A 21,834-nucleotide genomic window follows, 5' to 3' on the forward strand; every position below is an offset into this window, starting at 1 on the left:
GTATAACTGCAGAGCAGTAGTGGATTTAGCAACATCTACCTCTGTCTCACTCTACTGTAATTCCTAATTGCAAAACACATCCTATTTAATATAAAATGAAAATATTATTAAAAGTGCTTTTGGTAAAAAGACCTCTCCTATATATCGATATTGAGCAAATTGATTTCTCTAAAAAAATTGAAAATATTTAATTGTTGTTAGTTTCAAAAGTGAGCATTCAAAGACAATTAATCATGGCATGTGATCTCTCTCAAAAAAATCGAACCAAATTGGTACACGTAGACTACCACACAGGTTGTGTCAAGATTAATTGTATTTAGCTGCTCATTTTTAAAATTGCCAGATTAAATTGCTCTAATTTTTTTTTAAATGAACTAATTTACTCAATATCAAAATTAAAAGGGCCTAGACAAGTGTTTTTACTAAAAACTTTCTTATTTTCTCGAGTTATTAAAAGGAATATAACTAATTTTAAGATGTAACAATTTATTTAATTCAAAATTGAAATATTTTTAAAATCAGAATTAGAAAAAAATTGATAATCATAATTTTTTTAAAAATCATTCTAAAATTTTATTAAAATGACAGATTTTATAGATAAAAAATAAAAAATTTGATAATCACATATTTTATAGGTTGGCATCAAGGCATTGGTTGATGTACCTTATGGATTACTCTATACTTCACTAATAATCACAAAGATCACAACAATCAATGAATAAAAGCATAGTACTTCTAAGATATTTTTTTTTCCAATAAATAAAATGATGAATTATTCATACAAATCATCTGCAATTGTTTGTTACTTTCCACAGCATTTGAGACAGGCTCTTAATGTGTAGTTCTAACACTCTAAAGTCCTGATATACAACTTACGTTGACTGTATTAATTGATAGTTGAGTAGAGCATGGAGTTTATGTTCTAACTTTTGATATATATATATACACATCTTGCTTCTAGGATCTAAATGTTTGGTTCTGCAGAATCATGTGTTTCAAGAAGCTGTACCTTTGGATTCTTGAATGTCCAACTCATGCTCTGCCACCATAATGCATGAATCAGCTTCCAGAGATGAAACCGAGCTTTTTCCCTTCAATGTTTCCTTCGGTGAATTCAGCATCTCCGTCGTGCACTGTACATCAGGCGTTATGCCAACCTGATCTATGTCATGAAGAGCAGGTGATAGATACTTTGCAACCGTTACGAAAAGAGCAGATCCATCATGTAGCTCCGTGATACTCTGCACCGACCGAAAATCATTCAGCAATTATGTCGAATAAAGCTTTGAACGATTAAGGCTTCATTTAATGTTGCTGGGAAACAGTTGGATGTGATCCATCTGATGCTGTTGACAAAGGCATTCACGTAAATAGCATTTATGTTGCCAAAGTGAATTACATAACATGCACCAATGGCGCTCAGTCCCAATGTTTTGGATGGAAAACAATAAGATTTTGCTATGGAAAGATGAATTAGCATAAAACAACTGAACATTAAACTTACCTGAATTTTCCCTTTACCAAAAGTCTTGTGGCCAACAAGGATAGCTCGACCATTGTCGTGTAGTGCACCTGCCAAAATCTCACTTGCACTCGCACTTCCCTCGTTCACCTATTACAAATAATAAAAATACTTTCCATGTTGAGAAAACATTACCCTAATAGATCCTTAAACTAAGAACAAAGATAAACTAGTTCAATATTGGCTGATATGAACTGAGAAGCTACATATTAAAATTTTTATCATATCCTGGCTGACCTGTCTACTAACATATGAACTAGTAAAAAGATTTGTGCATGAGAAATGTTATCTTGATCTAGGTTACGTTTTCCATCAGTAGTTAGTAGTTGGTAGAACATGAATAGAGGGATTTTGGGTCTGATCAACAATGTAAACTCGATATTAGACGAGAATGTATGCATGTTCCAACAAAATTTGCATGGTGACAAGAATGGCTGCACCAGCACTACAGCTAAGCCATGAATTATAGGACTACAAGAGATAAACCGTTTGAGAACTTACGTAAAGACGCACACGTGCACTCACACAAAAGGAACAGGAAAAATAAGAATTATTCCTGTCAGGAAAAATTTAAATATCAAGACACTCACAAGAACAACAAGAGGATCATGCGTTAGAGCATGGCCATTGGCCATGTTGATGGGTGACATATGCCCATCACGGTCAACTGTGTTCACAAGAGTCTCATTCCCATCTAGCCATATCTTAGCAACATCAAGTCCAACTTTCACTAGACCTCCCTGCACAGTGATTTAAGAGAAGAAATTTAAGGACAGAAACTCCATCAAAAATATATTCAATCCAGAAAAATAGTAGTGGAAAATCACCGGGTTGTTCCGCAAATCCAGTATGTACGATTGTACACCCAGGTTCTCCATCTCATGGATTGTATTCTTCATTTCTGTAGCAGCAGTCTGTCAAAGAAGTTCTTATTAACCCATCTGGTGGTAAAATATAAGATCACAAGTCAATGGTTACAAGACCATTACTTTCACACTCCTTTTTTCATGACAAAAAGAGCACAGTTAATTGGTTAATACCTGTGAGAATGTTGACAGCTTCACATAACCAGTCTTTGTTAGACGGCCATCTGGGGTTCTATGAGGGATGACGGTACTGGATATTGGTGAAAGCCTAATTAACTCACGAGGTAGTTTGACCTTCAAGTAAAGAGCCATGTTTCAAAATTAACAGATAGAAACTATATAAAAGAATTCCATTATACCTATAATCTGGTGCTGTATGCATAAATGCTTGCTTATTGTAGATAATTTTCAACTTTCCTTTCTATCCGTTGTGAAGAAAATCAACAGCAGTAAAACTATAAACAAAAACAAGAGGTTGCGTGTGGCTGTTACTTTTCTTCTAGAAGCCAAAAAAAAAAAAAGAAAAAAGAAACACATTTAAGCGCCAAAGCAAACAATATTTTCAAAGAAGTAGCCATTTTTAGTCATATATGAACTTGGTTTTAGTATCAAATTTGAACTTTTCTGAAAATGATATTTATAAAGAAAGAAAAGCAACAACCACAAGGACCTTAATAAACACCATAGCTTTGCCAGCATGATGAATATTGAGCGGTTAGTTACCTCTTTGATACTAGAACCACTTCCTGAACCATTTCCCTGGAGACCAAAACATCAGTTTTGTTAAGCATAATAACATTAGGAGAACCAACAATGTTTCTACATCTGGCCTAATCCTTTGGCTAGAAAAAGTAATACCCAAAAGAAAAGAACTCAAGAGTTAAATGAAACATATAATCTTATTAAAAAAAGAGATGCAAACACTTATGACACTTGCACAATGCTATATTGCTTTCTTTTGTGAGACAGGTTATGCACTAAAGTTCAACCAAGTAAAATTTAATTTCCATCTTCCACATACTGAGGAGATTCTTAAGAATCAGGCTTCTGAAGCAGGGTTATATTAGATTTGCTATGAATGCATAGAGATTATAACTACTAGTTCGTGACAAAGGGATACAACATTGCAACTCTCTTTAATTCACTCAATGTTTCGAAATGGATGCACAAATTGAACATGTCTATTTCTGATCTTAGGTTAATGAATTTAAAGAAAGCCTGAACTTAAATCAATACATGTCCGGTCAAGATAAAAATGATCATATTGTATGCAGGTTACTGAAGAAAACTTAGTATTCGTTTACATTACAGAAAATCAGAATGGATAATTACTCTGTGGAGCTTTACTGTAACCGATGTTCCGGCTTTCCCTCTAAGCCTCTGGGCTGCTGCTTCACTATCAACACCATCAAGTCTCTGCCCTGAAACCTCGAGAATAGCATGCAAAGTTAAGCAGAGTTAAATTTAACAGAAGAACAATATTTGGAAAAGGACATATCCAAGAAAGAAATGTATTTCTAGATTTGAATTGAAAAAGCAAAAACAGTCCCACATAAATTCAGTCACGATATATTAAGAAAACCATAATATGTAACCCTGGTAGGGGCAAGGTCAAAGGCTTAATAACATGCATACCATTAATCTCAATCAACTCATCTCCATCATGTATACCAGCACGAGCAGCTGGGCTACCCTCTACGCATGACAAAACAACCTGCATGGTTTGAATAAATTATGACAGACAAGATTGAAACATCTTATGGGAAGAAACTTATGATAAATGCCCAAAAAAAGAAACATCTTAACAGACATACGATTGACTATCAAATTTCAATAGAAGGTAGAAAGCATTCATTTGTGTCAATAAAAATTGAAAACATTCTGGGAAGAAAATTGTGCTAATAAGTTTACAGTAATCATTAAGGAAAGCTTTTCATATCCAATCCATTATCGTTTATGAACTAATTTAAATTCCTTGTCAACTAGATTTTTCCGGAGCTACTACAGCAGGTTGGCATTGTAAGATTAGATTTCTGCACTCACCAAATGACCAGTTTTTGGTTCGACAGTTATGAATAGACCAACTCCTTGCAAATTCCCATCACTTCCAATTCTAAAACTTTGGTACTCCTGAAAGCGAAATTGTGTTAGATAGAATGGTATAGTAATCCTTTGATGTAGATTCATCAATCAAAAAAGAAAAAAAACTATAATCACATAGATTGAGCAACGCCGAGGGGAATTTGGATTAGGATCACTTCCTATTTGGATTACCTATCACATTACTTTTACCCTTAAATTTTCTTGTTCAATGGGTTGGAATGTAAGATATTTTGTTTGATTGAGAGAATATAAGACAAGCTAATAGTATGTTTTATCCTTGATCATAAATAAGTATAAGAAAAGTTATTAAATTATACTTAGCGTGAAAGTTAACTATGAAAATAGGAAAAAAATATAGATAGTACCAATAATAATATAAAATGTTAAACTTTCTCAACTTAAAATAATAATTATTAAATAATTAAGGTAAGGTAATCGAGAAAATGTAATATAATAGACAAGATGTTAAGTTTCTTCAAATAATAACACGATAATAATAACTCACTTGAGAGAATATATCAAAGAACTAAAAGTTTGATTTATTAGTACTTGTTACTATTTCGTTATGGTTTAGTGAAAATGAATCAAGTTCACTAAACGTGGATAAAATTGTCACAAATCTCACATTACAGCTATATTACCAAATTTTGACATTGTTGGTAATGTTATTTTACTGACTTAATGAAAAATTGTTGAATCAATAATATATGATGATAGAATCTTACATTCTTACCAATCATATAGATAACGCGATCCAAATGCCCTTAATGGCAACTAGTAACTTGGCAAGGTGAAATGTAACAAATGAGTAGCAGCCGCATCGTAATTTACCATATGTAATATGTTGTAGTGTCAATATCGTATAAATTTATCCTAGCTAAAGCTAAGCACAATTCACACAAGTCACAGGAAGCTGATTGTGATACCTTTGGACTGATAATCCGAGTGAAGGGATCTCCAAGAGTTGAAAGCATTCCTCTGATTTTACCATATGCGGCATCAGCCGACTTCAAGGGAAACATTTCCACCATTGTTTGCTGCAACTTCAAATCCCAGTCTGCAATAGAGTAATTCTCAAGAATTTATTTACTCATCATACTTAGTTCTTTAGTTCCTAAGTAATAGAAGAACAGGCAAATAAACATAATACTATGTCCACTCCTTTCCAAATCGTTTGTGAAAATCTAATCATCCACGAGGAATTTGAAAGCCTAAGAATCTCAATCGTATGACTTTTAACTTTTCATGGCACCTGAATACTTGGACACGATTGCAGATGATGATATTAGATTCAAACTTCAACAGCATTTCCTTTCTGGTTTAAGTCCAACACAACTTGGATAGCAAAGCATTTATGGAACATTAATTGATTATTATGAACAATTGAATAGCAATATAGCACTATTTTATAGCGTAGGCCACATCAAAAATATAAGAAGTAAAGTAAAATATAATCAAAATATGGTTAAGACACGATAAACATATCTGAACGTATGGATTTTTTTTATAAATAAAATTAAGATGATGACATATATTCATTTATTTATTTTTGAAATTTTTAAATATAAATCAAAGAACACATGTACCTAATCATAGTCCTTTAGTTTAATATATTAAGGTTCAAATAGTTAAATTAAAATTATTTGTATGCAAATATTTAATTGAAAAAATCAAATTGATATTTTTATTGTATATTATAATGTGAAAATTCTATTTTATTGTCGTATTTTGCTGTAACCATGTCTAATTTTTCTGAAATCCCATGGTTGCAGTGTTTGTATTACTTGTCCAGCCTTCCTAGGTTCTAACATGTAAAACTAAAACCATGATATATGTATAATATATATTCTTTTGGCTAAAATAACCTAAAAGCCTTTAAATTTTACCACTTGGGTAAAGTCATATATTTTCACTGCATCAAAAGAGCCATTAACTTTTAATTAGTATTTTAAATAAGCTCATAAAGCATCCAAATAAAAACTTAACATTCAATTTTTTCCTAAATTAACATTTTATTTTTCAGGAAATAAAATTTTTTCTCAATTTCAGCCACGTCATAGACCATATCAGCTTTCCAAGTCAGCGTTGACTGTAAAAATTTATTTGATGGAAGGTTAATTACGAAACAGTGGTAAATAAAATTGAGTGCTTACTTTATTTTTCCATTTTTAATGATAAAATCATTTAAAACAAAATACTATCATGTATAAAAAAATTTAAAATATGTCATATTTATTGTACTTAAATAAAATTTGAGACTATATCTTTATGCATTTTTATTTTTTATTTAAAATTTCATTACGATCATGAAAATCATAAGTATTTTCTGTCAAAATTTATTAATTTAAAATTTTGATTAAATTGTTCTCAAATGATGTGATATATGATTGATAAAAAATAAATATATTAAAATGATAAATTTGACAAGATCTATCCACTAAGAAAATGATTAAACTAGAATTTTAAATTAAAAAAGTTAGAATATTGAATTTTAACTTTTAAATTTTCAAATTTTATACAAGTAGTTGGGCTAGTAGCAGATTTTAACCCAAAAATACTGAACTACTCATAATAACAATAAACCGCAATTGCCTCATTTCGGAGAAAAAAGAAAAGAAATGGTGAATGGAAACAACCCAATTACCTTGATGATTAAACGTTGGGTCAACAAATGTTTCTCTTATCAGTCCCCAAGCTTCCACAAGAGTTCTCTGCACTGTGTTTACCTAGCACAAAAACCTTCAATCAATCAGTAATTTAAGAACTAAATTCAATTTTTAAAATTACGTCGAACAATAAAAACTAGAAAAGCGAGTCACCTCTTGAGCGCGGGAAACAGGGAAAGCAACTGTGAGGGACTCAGCAAAAGCCGGCGAATCACTACAAACGGAGGCCAGAGCCGTGGCCGCAGCGGCGAAACCAACAAACCCTTTTGTTAACGACTTGATCAAGTCATGACCGGTGGGTTGTTGTTGCGTAGGGGCCTCTGTTTTAACCGATGCCTGAGGATTACAGTTTCGATTATAAGAAGAAACACAGGGAAATGACGAACTCGACCTTTTGCTAATGCCGCGATTTATGGACGACAAGCGATGTGAAAAGAGGGGAACTGAAGAGGATTTTAGGAGATCAAAATTCGGGCAGAGAGGCTCCATTATTCGGTGAGTGACTGGAATGAAAGAATAATAATGTTTGGATTGTGAGAAAATCTTCAAGTTCTTTTTCCCGGAAAAATTATCTTCAAGTTTCTAAAAAGAGGGAATTCCTTGGGATTTTTGTTAACCATTATATTTGATTGCTGGCGGGATTCTAGTGTAGGCGGGGCCCAAATGAATCTTATTCAGTGTTGTTTTCTCCAATTTTGTGGCAAACAAATGGGTTGCGTTGCGTGTTTGAGTATCTACCAACGGAAGAATACAACACCCTCTTCAACTGTGGCGGAGCCACTAACAGAGTGGTGGCCCGGTAAATTTTCAATTTGAACTTTTTATAATTCATAAAATTTTAAAATAATAATGATAAAATTATATTTTGAACCCAAAAAATAAAAATTTAATTTAATTTTTTAAAAATTATAAAATATAAGTTATTAAAATAATAAAATTATAATTTACTATTATAAAAATATACAATTTAATCATTACCTTCCCAAAAAAAAATTCTAACTTCACCACTGCTCTTTTAACATATGCATTCACGATAAAAACCTTGTTGTAGAACACTTGTACTTGTGTTTATATATTTAGTAAAAACACTTCTCCACTCCGTCTTTCAATTTCGATATTAAACAAATTGATACTTTAACAATTTAATATATATTAGTTTTGAAAGTGAGTAATTAAATCGAAATTAAATTGATAGAATATATCAACATTGGAAGCTTAATTGATAAAAAAATATTAATACCATAATTAATTGGTAAATCAATGAGGGAAATGGAAGTTGAGTTCACATTTTAGTAATATGAATAAAAATAGTATTGTTATATTATACGTCGATAATGACGGTAAGAATTAAACAAAAATATGGATAGAGGAGGAGAAATTTACTAATGTTGAAAAATAAAAATACAAGAGGTTTTCGACAATACATTTTTAAGGATTAAACAACCATATTATAATCAATGTCTAATAGAAAAAGTATAGTTCTATACGGATTCAACTTGTGTGACATGATCCATACCGTAGAGGCAACTCTATTTTGCCTCTCTATTTTATTTCTTTAACAAGTGACAGGATTTGAGTCACGTAACTGTAACAAGCATGTCTTGTAGAGTTACTAACTTTAAATAGGAGTGGTAAAACTCAATTTGATTTGAAAAAATTCAAATTTCGAGTTAATCAAATCGAGTTATTCGAGTTAAGTGATTCACATTTCGAGTTCGAGTTGAGTTGAATTTTACAATTCGAATAATTCAAATAATAGATTGATGTAAATACCCATTTCGTCATTGTCAATTTTGAAAATGATCAAATTGGTCTCTCTCAACAAAAATTACAAAAAACAAATATCAAAATTTTTAAAATTTTATATTTTTACAAAATTATAAATAATTTTAAAGAATATATAAAGACAATTAAAATTTTAAAATTTTTCTAAAATAATAATTTTGGACCTAAATAAGTTAAATAATGATTCTTTAAATTTGACATGTTTAACTTTTTTAATTTAACTCGAACAATTTTACTTGATTCAATTTGAATTTTATTGTATTTGACTCGATTAATTAAAATAAAATTCACTCGATTTGCTCTTACGCTTACCCTAACTTTAAAAAGAATGTAACCAAGTGCTTTTCGAATTAAAGTATCATGTGATGTAGGCATCCAATTGTAGATTGCAAGCTTGTGAAGAGCAACATATAACTTGCTTAAACTTAAATAAGGTATTCTAGGCTTTTTGCCCTAGGTTGTTCTAACTCCTCTAGTTAAAACGTTGGGAATCTTCTTATTCAAAGGCCCCCAAAAAGTCCCAAATAATGATGGATTGAAATCAAAGTGACTATTCTTTGTTGGTGATGTCCTTCTTCAAGTGCGCATAGAAGTCCAACACAATGCTCTTCACGTATTGTTGAGCAAACTTGGCAGTTGTCAAGAAACCCAACTTTCTTAGTGCTTGTACCACCCCAACTCTGGTGAAATCTTCTAGGCTCACATCCTTTTCTTCTAGTAAATGTTTGTTGTGAAATATCCATTTTGCTCCTACAGGTTCAATTAAAAAAAAGTTGGGGTTTGCTTTAGGTAGTGGAGCTAGAGGAGTCTTGGCCTTTCTTTTTGGCATTATTTAACCCTGGTTTATAGCTTGGAAAGGGGCATTGGATCTTCCTCAGGCTCAGAATAAGAGGGATAGTAGAAAACACATTCACTTATGGCGAGTTTAGTGAGCACAACTGGTTCCACGTCTTCTGTAGACTTAGTTGCATGTTCTGCAATTACTTCTTCTCAGTGAAGGCAAGGAGGTTTCCTTGATCAACAGGAGTATCATAAATTATTGCTAATTTAGGATTAAAAGGAACCACTACACAGGTACTTAAATCATTAGGGTCCATGATAGGTACTGAAGATGTGGGTACATCGATTAGAACAGTACGCTCAGGAGTTTGTTGTTCATCAGAAATCTGCAGTGGATTAGTTGCAAAAGTAGAAGGTGTTCAAGTTTTTAGACAAGTCACTTTCTAAGTTGGACTCATTTTCTGCAACATTTTCTTATTATGATTCTTCAGAATTTTCTGAGTTAATTGGAGTTATTCGACTCATTATTTGGAGTCTAGCTCGATTCTTTTTCTTCAAATGATTGTGAAAATTCCTTAATGATTTGTTCTTCTGAATCACTTCTCCTTTCTGGATCTTATGCACTTATTTTCTTTAACTTCGACCAAGATCGAAACAGAGAGATAAACTAAAACTATTTCCCTTAAGTTAATCACATAAATTAAGGTTGTCGTAAGGTTAAAAGAGGTACGTTATAACCAAGGTGGATAATAACAATTAGAATAATTGCAAAGTAATAAGAAAAAAAAATAAGAACACACAATATTTTAATCTCATTTTTAATGCATTTTTGGATGATTAATTATGCAAATTAGTGAATTTGATGCTCCTAATCCTTTAAATTCATGTTTCTATACTTAGGAGAGTATTTGGGAGCGAAAGGAGCGAAACTGAGCTAAAATCGAAGAAAAAGAGCATATTGCAAGAGCCACATGGGCTGGACATATGCCCATGTGCCAGCCTCTGTCGATTTTGCACATTGCTTCCTAAATGCATAGAAAAACACAATTTTTAGGCTTTCTAGGCATTCTAAAGTCTATAAATACCAATTAGAATAAGAGATAAGAGAGTCATCAGAGAAGATCGAAGAAAACACTTAATGAAAACCATTGAAGCCACTTCCGAATTAGATTTCCATCAAGATAAAATACCTCCTTTTAATTTCTTCTGAAGTTTTTATGAGTTTCTTTATTTCTTATGATTTTTCTGAATTTGGGATGTTTTTATTCAAAATTATGAACTAATTCCCTAGATGCCTAAGGATGATGAAACCTATGACGAATTATATTATTTAATTTGTGTTTTAAGGTGCTTAATTTAGTGGAGCAAAAATTCCCTATTTGAGAGTAGATCTAACATAATTGAGTGGAGTTGCATACAATCCTAAAAATAGGACGACATAAATCTACCGGATTAGAGTCAAATCTAATAGAGGAAATCCATAAATTGAGTTAATGCGACAATATGAGTTTTAATTAGAAAGAGATTTCAATTAATCTACCTAAAGTCAGTTGTTTTTACTCTCAAAAGAGATATTAGCATAATTTAGGGATTTCTACGGATCAAGACACAAAGTGAATAAATCGTTTAAATTAGATTAATAATAATAGAAGGAGTCTAGGTGAATTCTTTCCTAGGTATTGCCTTTTCCATTGGTTATTTTTCGATTATTTTCTTGATTCATTCTCTGTTGTATTTTTAGTTAAATTAATTTTGTATTGTTGGCTAATAATAAGAAAACAATTATTACTAATAATTTTAGTTCTCGTGAATACGATATCTCTACTGACCGTAGCTATACTATTGTTCAATAGGTGCACTTGTCTTTATTGTAAATTTTAGTTAGTACGAAAAACACACATTACAGGGGAAGAGAAATTTATTATGTTGAAAAATACACGATACAAGATGAGTTCGACTACATCTATTTATGGATTAAATAACCCTGTTATAATCAATGTCTAATAGAAGAAGTCCTTCACCCTACAAATCCCCCTATTTTGCCTCTCTATTTTAGTATTGTAACAAGTGACGGGATTCGGGTCACACAACTCTAACAGGGTATTTCAAAGTGGGTACAACAACTAAAATATGTATTAAACATAAAAGATTAAACAAAACAAGAAAATGTAATTCTATTTAAGCACAAATTTGTAATTAATAATTGACGAGATTGAGTCTTAGTTCGATTGGCATCAACATTGTTATCAGTGCAGAAAAACATAGGTTCGAGTGCGTTGAAGCCCATTATCCTCCTATTTAAAGGTTGGGGAGGGACTGTGGGTAGTTCTAAGCACTGTATCAAAAAGAGCATATATGATAAGAACCTATAATGAGATTAATGTGATAAAGGGTGAGAAGGATGAATACCAAAGCGGATCGTAAAGTTTGTCAAAGTCGTGGATTTGACTTAGGGCTCTAGACGTTCGGAAAGAAACTTGGATTTTTTTTTGACACAACCTGAAACGAAATTAAATCCAAGTTAGATAAAATAATTAAAACAAATAATAAATCAAGGATTCAGGAAGTGAATAAAGAAGATAAATGGAAAGATAATGGAAAGATAGAACGTGGCGTGTAGAAGTCCTAAGAAGCCTTAGAAACACGAAGAATCCACAACCCCCTTCAAGCGGCTCTAATTTCCCCTCCAAGATAAAAACCTTGGCAAGAAAAAGTTTGAAGATGATCCCCACAATCTAAAAAGATTGCTAAAACTCTTCTAAAAAAAACTCAAGAGAAATTCTTGAAAAAAAAAACTCAAAGAGAATTTATTAACTTAAAAGAGAAATAGAATAATAATCAATTGTCCTCTTGTACAATGCAAAGGCCTATATATAGGCTAGATAAATAAATCTAAATAAAACTTCTAAGTATACTAGAACTTTAATTTAATCTAAACAAGAAGTAGTTTTAAACTAAACTTTCTTGTTAACATAAAATTCCTAAATAACTTAAAATACTTAATAATTATAAAAAATTCGGAATAAAATAATAATAAAATAATAAGAGCTAATAAATAAAATATTGTGCTCATATATAATAAAAATTAAGCCTAAAACTTAAACCCAATATGAAACGTCTAAACTTGTAAGATCAATTGGGGTTCTTGAAGTGAAATGCTTAAGCTTGTTAGCATTTTCCACATGGGCTTGTCGTCATAGATTGAGAGTTTAGGCCCACAAACATAATTAGTCTCTTCTAATTCATCATTACTCCAGAATTTATTGCCTTGAAACTTCAACTCTTCTTCTCGAATTTTTTTTGTGATAAAGTCTTGAACCACTAAGTTGAGTTTTGACTTTATCTGTTTGGATTTGGATCTCGTAATTGGGCCTTGAGGAAAACTAAACTCATCTCTATTATGGCCTTTGAATTGGGCTGAGTTACTCGTATCATTCCCCCTTCCACAAAAGGATTTGTCCTCGAATCTACAATATCAAAAGGAGAAAGGTCAGCGACATTAAAAGTGGCACTAACATTATACTCACGGGGAAGGTCGATTTGATATGCATTGTCATTAATGCGCTTGAGTACTTGAAAAAGTCCATCACCACGTGGGTCCAATTTTGTTTTGCGTTTAGTTAGAAATCGCGCTTTTCTCATGTGGACCCAAACCCAGTCACCGGGCTCAAAGATAATTTGCTTGCGCCCCTTATTAGCTTTGTTGGCAGTTGTTTCATTTGTTTTGGCAATTCGTTGTCTTGCTTTCACATGCATGGATTTCACCAATTCAGCTTTCTTCTCACCATCTAAACTAGAAATGTTTTCTATAGGCAATGGTACAAGATCAAGTACAGTTAGTAGATTAAAACCATAAACAAGTTCAAATGGGGAATATGCAGTTGTAGAGTGAATAGATCGGTTATATGCAAACTCAACAAATGGCAAACATTCTTCCCAACTTTTAAGGTTTTTACCCACAACAGTTCGTAGTAAAGCACCTAAGACTCGATTGACTACCTCAGTTTGTCCATCTGTTTGGGGGTGACATGTAGTAGAATATAATAATTTAGTACCAAGCTTACCCCATGATACTTTCCAAAAGTGGCTTAGGAACTTTACGTCTCTGTCCGATACAATGGTGCGGGGTATACCATGTAGGCGCACCACCTCTCGAAAGAATAAGTCAGCCACATGTGTATCGTCGTCCGTTTTGTGACAAGGAATGAAGTGAGCCATCTTTGAAAACCTATCAACAAAAACAAAGATAGTATCTCGAACCTTTTTTGTTCGTGGTAAACCAAGAATAAAATCCATGGATAAGTCTACCCATGGCGAAGAAGGGATCGGTAAAGGAGTATAAAGTCCATGAGGCATTACCTTAGATTTTGCTTGTTTACAAGTAATACAATTAGAACAGACCTTTTCAATGTCCTTTTTCATGTGCGGCCAATAAAAATGTTCATGTAGAATATCTAGTGTTTTGGCGACATCGAAGTGTCCCATTAGGCCTCCACTATGTGCTTCACGAATTAATAACTCTCTCATAGAACATTGTGGAACACATAACCTGTTTAGGCGAAAAAGAAACCCATCTGTTTTATACTTAATTGTATATGGAAATGTCTCTATGAATTCCACCCATCAAGCGTGTCTCTTGCTTAACTTACCTTGTCCCTTTAACCATTTTAGGGATTCATGATCTGTATGGATAACGAACTCATTTGGCAGTAAGTAATGTTGCCAAACTTGTAGAGCTCGAACTAATGCCAACAACTACTTATCATAAGTTGAGTAGTTTAATTGCGCCCCTGTCAGTTTTTCACTAAAATATGCGATTTGCATCAACACGGCACCAATTTCAATACCTGAAGCATCACATTCAAGTTCAAAAGTATTAGAAAAATCAGGTAATTTAAGAACCGGAGCAGAACATAACTTATCCTTTAAAGTTTGAAAAGCCTTTTCCTGAACTTCTCCCCATTTAAAACCCACAGATTTTTTAATAATCTCAGTTAATGGAGCAGCAATAGTGGAGAAATCCTTCACAAAATGTCTATAAAAACTTGCTAAACCATGGAAAGATCGCACCTCGGTAATTGATTTAGGAGTGGGCCATTCTCTAATGGCATTTACTTTGTCCTCATCGACATGAATACCTTGAGCATTTACTATAAAACCTCAAAAGATTATTTATCACAACAAAAAGTGTATTTATCAAGGTTGGCAAATAATTTTTCAGTTCGCAGAATATCCAAAACTGATTTAACATGAAAAACATGGTCATCTAAAGAAGTTGAGTAAATCAGAATATCATCAAAATATACTACCACAAATTTACCCAAATAAGGTCTCAAAACATGGTTCATCAAGCGCATGAAAGTACCAGGTGCATTAGTCAAACCGAAAGGCATGACTAACCATTCATATAAACCAAACTTAGTTTTAAATGCTGTTTTCCATTCATCCCACTCTTTCATTCGAATTTGATGGTAGCCACTTTTTAAATCAATTTTTGTAAAGATACAAGCACCATAAAGTTCATCAAACATATCATCAAGCCTTGGAATAGGATGTCTATACTTAATAGTAATTTGGTTAATTGGTCGACAATCGACGCACATTCTATACGTACCATCTTTCTTTGGCACCAGAATTACCGGCACTACACAAGGACTTAAACTTTCACGAATATGACCCTTCGCCAAAAGTTCATCTACTTGCTTTTGTAACTCCTTCGTCTCCTCGGGATTGCTTCTATAAGCTGGTCGATTTGGAATTGTTGACCCAGGTATTAAGTCAATTTGATGTTCAATGCCCCTCAAAGGTGACAATTCTTTAGGTGCTTCTTCAAAAATATCTTCATATTCCTGTAAAAGAGACACAAAAACACTAGGCAAAGAGTTATGAAGGTTAGTCAAAGATAAGCAGTTTTGCCTAAATCGGATAATGATGCAAGATTGTTTAGTGAGTAATGCTCGTCGCACATCTTTTCCACTCACATAAAAATTATGAACCACTTTTTTTTCTCACAAGAGGATGCACTCACCATTGGGTCATCATTAATTTGGATTTTTTCACTAGAGACCTCTTTTCTCTCAGCCTTTTTTGAATTTTGTGTCTTACTTCCCATAACCTTATTACAAAACTTCATCATGTCGATTTGATCATTGTGAATATCTTTCGGATTCAAAGGGGTGAAAGGTACTTCTTCCCACTGAAAATAAAATAATATCGATTTAATTTACCATGATGAATAACATCACGATCGTACTGCCATGGTCTACCAAGTAACAAGTGGGCGGCATGCATGGGAACGACATCACACCAAACATCATCAATGTAGGTCCTAAGTTTAAAAGTGATCAAGCACTGTTTTACCACACGGACCTCCGAACCTTCGTTAAGCCATTGAAGATGGTATGGTGTAGGGTGTTTGCTACATGGCAAAGCAAGAGAATCCACAAGGTAGCTGCTCACAACGTTAGCACAACTTCCACTATCAATGATAAATGAGCAAAGTGTACCTTTAATCAAACACCTCGAATGGAATATATTACTCCGTTGAAGATCATGATCATTCTTCAATTGGATGTTGAGTGTGCGCCTCACAACTAAACAACGGGGATGAATTAGTGGTTCCACCAACTCTTCTTCACCATAAAATTTACCGCAATCGTTGACATCATCAATTAATTCGGCATATCCGGGTCTGCTTTTATCTAATCAAGTATAATCACCATCTTCTTTGATCAACAAAAGTCTTGTGTTGGCACAATCACGGCTATAGTGCCCACGCCCTTTGCACTTAAAACATTCAATTTCACGAGCTCGTTCTTTTTTTTGTAAAGTAGTAGAAGTGAGTTGCTTAGAAGATGAAGAAGGAGGTTTTGTAGGAGCCCCACTTTTCCCCTCAAAAGATTTAGCCTCATCATGTTTTGGCAGCAACTTATTAGTAGCAAAAGGAAATTTCGAATTCTTGAAAGTAGAATTAGAACTCGTACCTCTATAATATTGTGAAGTACTAAATGGACGAGATTGACGTTGTTGAAACTGTCGCTTAATCTCAATTGCCTTACATACCGTATCTTCAAGATCAATGTAGGTTTGAAGATCAAGAACATTGGCTATCGAAACGTTCAAACCATCTACAAACCACACCATGGTAGTCTCCTCATCTTCTTGGATATTTGCTCTATGCATAAGCATCTCCATCTCCTTAAAGTACTCATCAACAGATCGATTACCTTGAACAAGGCGTTGAAGTCTTCGTTTAATATCCCTATAATAATGAGGTGGGATAAAACGTTTTCGCATGATTTGTGTCAACTGTTCCCATGAATCAACATCTCGTTCACGATTCCTGTGACATCCCTAATTTGACCCTAGTCGGAAAGTGGTTTCGGGACCACAAAACTGAGTCATAAAAATATTTAACTGTCATATTTTACGTTTATTTTATGTGAATATGAATGTGTAAAAGTTTCATGCTTTAATTTTATCAATATATGTGAAATTTATTAGTAGGGACTTATGTGAGAAAATTGTGAAATGTTTAGACAAATATAAAAGTGATCAAATAGTGCATGATAAAAAAAAATTGTACTTGCATGTCTAATTAACCAATTAGAGATAGTGGCCGGCCATGCTAATGACTAACACATATTATATGCATTTTTTTTAGTTTGTTTACTTACAATTTAATATACAAAATGAATTATTGACTAAGAAAATAAGTGAAAATTTGGGTGAAGAAAACAAAGCTCATCTTTGTTCTTCTTTGCCGAATTGAAAATAAGAAAAAAGGGGGGAGACTTTCGGTCATTTTGAAGGAGAAGAAGGTTAGTGAATGGTGTTAGATTTTTTTTGAAATTTAAGCTTGTTTTAGGTTAATCATCTTGTTTCTTACTTAGCCCATACCAAAAAAAAAAAATTTAAATCTTGATGGATGTAGGGCACATTCGGTTATGGTTAATGAGAAAATAATTTGATTGTAGCCTTTAAGCTTTGATGAAGAATTTGTTGTTGCAAGAAGTTGAGCTTATTGATAGTAAATTTTTAATGCTCATATGTGTAATAGTCGAACATGTAGTTGTTTAATGTTTTGAACAAGTGCCGTTTAGGTGTTCTAAATTGTCTAAATTAGATGTTTAATCATTTAAGGGTTCGGCATTGTGCATTCTTGCTAAGAGTTCGATTTGAAATCATAAGATTTTGTTGACTTGTGTTTAATGGCATTCGGTCAAGGTCTATGGGTGTTTGCTAATCCGGTTTAAATGCATAGGTGCTAAATACTTTGTATTTGAAACTTTGATGTATAAGTAGAAGTTAATTAAGATGATATTGAGTAAATTCTTAGTTTAGTTGTGTTAAGTATTCGGCAATATTTATAATAATGTATATGAGAGTGTATATATATATACATGTTGTGCATAACTTGAGTAATCGACTAAAATATATTTATATGAATGTTAATGCCTTATGTATACGCCTTGTGTCATAGAGACATTTGAATATAAATATGTATTAAAGTTACATATATAATTGTTTAATGTGACTTATCAAGTACACAAATTTGAAAACGAAATGATAATAGACTTAAGTGGTCAATTGATTCAAATGAATTGGTTTTAAAATGTATATGGATGCCGTATGACTATGTTTGATTGGGAAGTAAATTTGTTTGATTTAGCTCAAGAGCTTAGAGGATCAAAGTTGGATAGGGGAAAGGAAAAAGTAATCGAATAGCCGTTGAAATCGTTCGACAACATCCGAGGTAAGTTTCTAGCATATAAGTTTAGTTATAATGAAGAATGATATGGAATACGGGTAAAGATGGGACTATGAATTGGTGTAATTACCTATAGTAAAATGATAAGGAATAAGTTACTTCTATGAGCCTTAGCCGATTGGTTACTAGAAAAGTAATATTTAAATTATGATTTGTATGTGATAATAAGAAGTACTTATATATGATGATATGTTTTAAACTCAAATGGTAAGTTCTTAAGTGTTTGGACTTGGAAATTTAAGAACAAATTGTAATAATCTGCTTAGGACAGCAGCAGTAGCGTGATTTTTAAAAATCACCATAAATTTTTGGAGTGGAATTAGAGACTGAATAAAATATATAATTAAAGATTAATGAGTCTAGTTTCTTATAAAATAAACAATGCGAGAAAAGGAATTTTCTATAGAGAGATATTTAAAGTTGTGTGTGATAGTGTCAGAATGAATCTGAAATCCCCTGTTCTGTTTTTAGAAAATCATTATAAATAGTAAAAAAAATGGTTATAAGATAAAATTTATACTCTTAGACTCCTTAATGAGTCTAGTTTCAAATGAAATAAACAAGAACATATTTTGAAATTTGTACAATGAGAAATTTGATTCGTAGTGAAGAGTGGTCAGTATAGTCGATCAGTGAAATAGGGAAAACTTTAAGAAAATTCTGGTTTTGATTGGCCAAACAAAAAATCCTTAAAATTTTATGGATAGAAGATATATGAGTCTATTTTTGGGAAAAATTTACGTCACTTCATTTGGAGTTCCGTAGCTACAGTTACAAATAATTTAATGATTGTTGCTCAAGAAAACAGCTTGTAGTGAATCTGTGATTTTGTTGTAAACATTGATGAAACTAATTGAGTTGCTTATAAGCTATTGCTGAATTGATGTACAAGATAAATATATAGGTGGTGAGGCCATAATGGCTAAAATTTAAATGTGTGTAAGTTATCCGAATGGCTATTTTATAAACGTAAGCAATGTATATGTAATATGTGTTGATAGTTTTATAAATTGAAGGTGTAGTGACTTATATGTTGTTTAGCCGAATGGTTGTCATGAGAAGAATGTAAGTCATGTGTGTATTTTCTTATTTAGTTGGAAGTTTATTGATAGAGATATATATATATATATATATGTATTAAAGTCGAATGATATTATGACATGAAGATAAGGTACATACTATATGCTTATATTCGAATGAGGTTAATGAATTACAAAGGTGATAGTTTGTGTGAAATGTAGTAACATGTGATTAAATATACATGGAATTTGGAAAGTATCCGGGTTAAGACTCGCTGACTACGTGATGTGGCCTAATGGCTCCCGTGAAATGAGACTAGTTATATTGAGATACGAATAAGTTCGAATGAAGTGATACCTAACAGGCTATGGCTAAGTGTCTTGAATTATTTCAAACCAAAGACCATTTGTATATCTTTAAGATAAGGATTTAATTAGTTTCATAAAAAATTTATTAATTTGAGTTGTATTTGGCAGGATGTGCAAATACAAGGTATGGATTGCGTTTGGTCATTTATGTATATGTGATAAGGAATATGTTTAGTCCTTTATATACGTATACGAAACTTTAATACTTGTCATGATTTGATTATTTGAAATATTAATGTGAATATGAACTAAAGAACTAAGCTTCTAAATACATATATATACACATTTGTGTATGTGCACGAAATGAGTGCATATGATTAAGTGGTTAGAGGTATTGAAGGATTTAATTGGTAATTGGTAACTATGGAAACGGTAAGTGTACAAAGGTTAAGTATATGGTAAGTGATACTTACTTGCTATGTGAACTCGATTTTGTTTGTATTACAAATGTACTTTGGGAATCACTTATGAGATGGTTATAAGTTATATTCAACGAGTATTGACTCTATCAAATTGTTTATGTAATGTGAAACATGAATATGTGTTTCCAAATATGAAAACCGAATGTGATTATAGTGTTATGTTTTAGTTCGACTGATTAAACTAAAAATAGCATTGATGTTTTTTTTTTATGCGAAGGGTATATGCTCTTAAATTTGGATGAAATAGATGAATTACTTGTGCATACATAGGGTTTAATCTATTTGACCGAATGGTGATATATCTTGACATTTCAAAACGTGATTTGTGTAAGGTCTAATCTTAAGCGACTTAGTAATAAATCAACAATTTCGGATGTTCAGCACATTAAGTTGGCCAGGTATGTATTATGTACTTGTGTAGGCTTATTAAGCCCATCGAGTCGTCACTTGGATTTTGTGTAAGTTATAAATGTATTTAATCTAGCAAAGTTAATTGTTTTACTTAAGACTTACTAAGCCTCGAAAGCTTACTCTGTTGTTACGTTTCTCTGTTTTATAGATTATCAAATTTGGCCTTTGCTCGGGGATCGTCAACAACTCTTCACACTATCACTATCCACTGTTTGGTACTGCTATGTTTTGGATTATTTCATGGCATGTATAGAATAGACTAGTAGAGGAATAATACTCTGGTTAATGTATATGAGCCATGCAAAAATGGTATCCTTTGAATGTGTACTTATAGAAGTTTAATTTTTTTTTCTGGCTGTATTTAGCATTTATCTAAATGAATGATCTTTATTTCAAGAAAAAGTTTAAAATTTTACTGTTCTGACATGAGTTACAAGTCCGGTAATACCCCTTTCCTATTCCGACAACGGTTACGGGATAGGGGTGTTACAATTCCTTTGGCGGTTCAACACAAGTTGAGTCCACCAACTCAATGCATAATCAGATAATGCCAATATAGCTAATGGAACTTTCTCCTCTTCCGGACACTTATAACAACAAAACATGATCTCCATTTTATCCTCCCAATCACAATATGCATCTGGATCATACTTTCCTTGGAATGGTGGAATGTTGAACTTTGGTTTAGCGACAGAAAGATGGCCTTGATTAGAAATACCCAAAGTTTCATCAATGTGACGATATTCGTGTCTACCTGGATTAAAACGAATATGAAGTTGTTCATTTTCCCTATCATGATCACTATCACGAGCACGAGATCGTCGATTCGAAGAAGTCTCCAAACGAGCAACAGCTTGAGTGAGCAATTGAATATGATTGGAATGTTGATTAATGTTCTCTTGTAGTTCCGTTCGACACGTAGTCAAATTGGCCTCAAATGTATCACGTACCTCGTTCAATTGTTGATGTTGCAATTTTACCATCCCCACAATATTCTCCAATGTAACATCTTGTTCTTTGTCATCAGATGGTATCTCATCATGGTTTTTACGGGCACGAGTGTCACGAGTCATAGTGAAAGCCTGGAAAAGCACAACACTTCAAAAGAAAAAATTAAGCAA

At 32.6% G+C, this 21,834-nt stretch overlaps 1 protein-coding gene across 4 annotated transcripts; it reads right to left on the reverse strand.

The window, feature by feature from the left end:
* Positions 1-730: 730 nt before the first annotated feature.
* LOC108464736 (carboxyl-terminal-processing peptidase 3, chloroplastic) lies at positions 731-7,952 on the reverse strand. 4 transcript variants are annotated; one of them, XM_017765014.2, is made up of 12 exons: positions 7,311-7,952; positions 7,136-7,217; positions 5,418-5,548; positions 4,432-4,518; positions 4,024-4,102; positions 3,721-3,809; positions 3,112-3,147; positions 2,563-2,682; positions 2,350-2,436; positions 2,113-2,262; positions 1,505-1,612; positions 731-1,346 (listed from the first exon to the last, which is right to left on the reverse strand). In XM_017765014.2, exons 1-12 carry the CDS (start codon positions 7,644-7,646, stop codon positions 1,302-1,304), a joined length of 1,350 nt encoding a protein of 449 aa, XP_017620503.1. In that variant the 5' UTR covers positions 7,647-7,952; the 3' UTR covers positions 731-1,301. The 4 variants fall into 4 exon arrangements, with proteins under 4 accessions (XP_017620503.1, XP_017620499.1, XP_052881116.1 ...); XM_017765010.2 differs by having other exon boundaries at positions 731-1,241; positions 7,311-7,947; XM_053025156.1 differs by lacking the exons at positions 7,136-7,217; positions 7,311-7,952 and adding an exon at positions 5,744-5,849 and having other exon boundaries at positions 731-1,241.
* Between the last annotated feature and the right edge of the window lie 13,882 nt (positions 7,953-21,834).

The sequence above is a fragment of the Gossypium arboreum genome, chromosome 2, assembly GCF_025698485.1.
Source record: "Gossypium arboreum isolate Shixiya-1 chromosome 2, ASM2569848v2, whole genome shotgun sequence".
NCBI classification, from domain to species: domain Eukaryota; kingdom Viridiplantae; phylum Streptophyta; class Magnoliopsida; order Malvales; family Malvaceae; genus Gossypium; species Gossypium arboreum.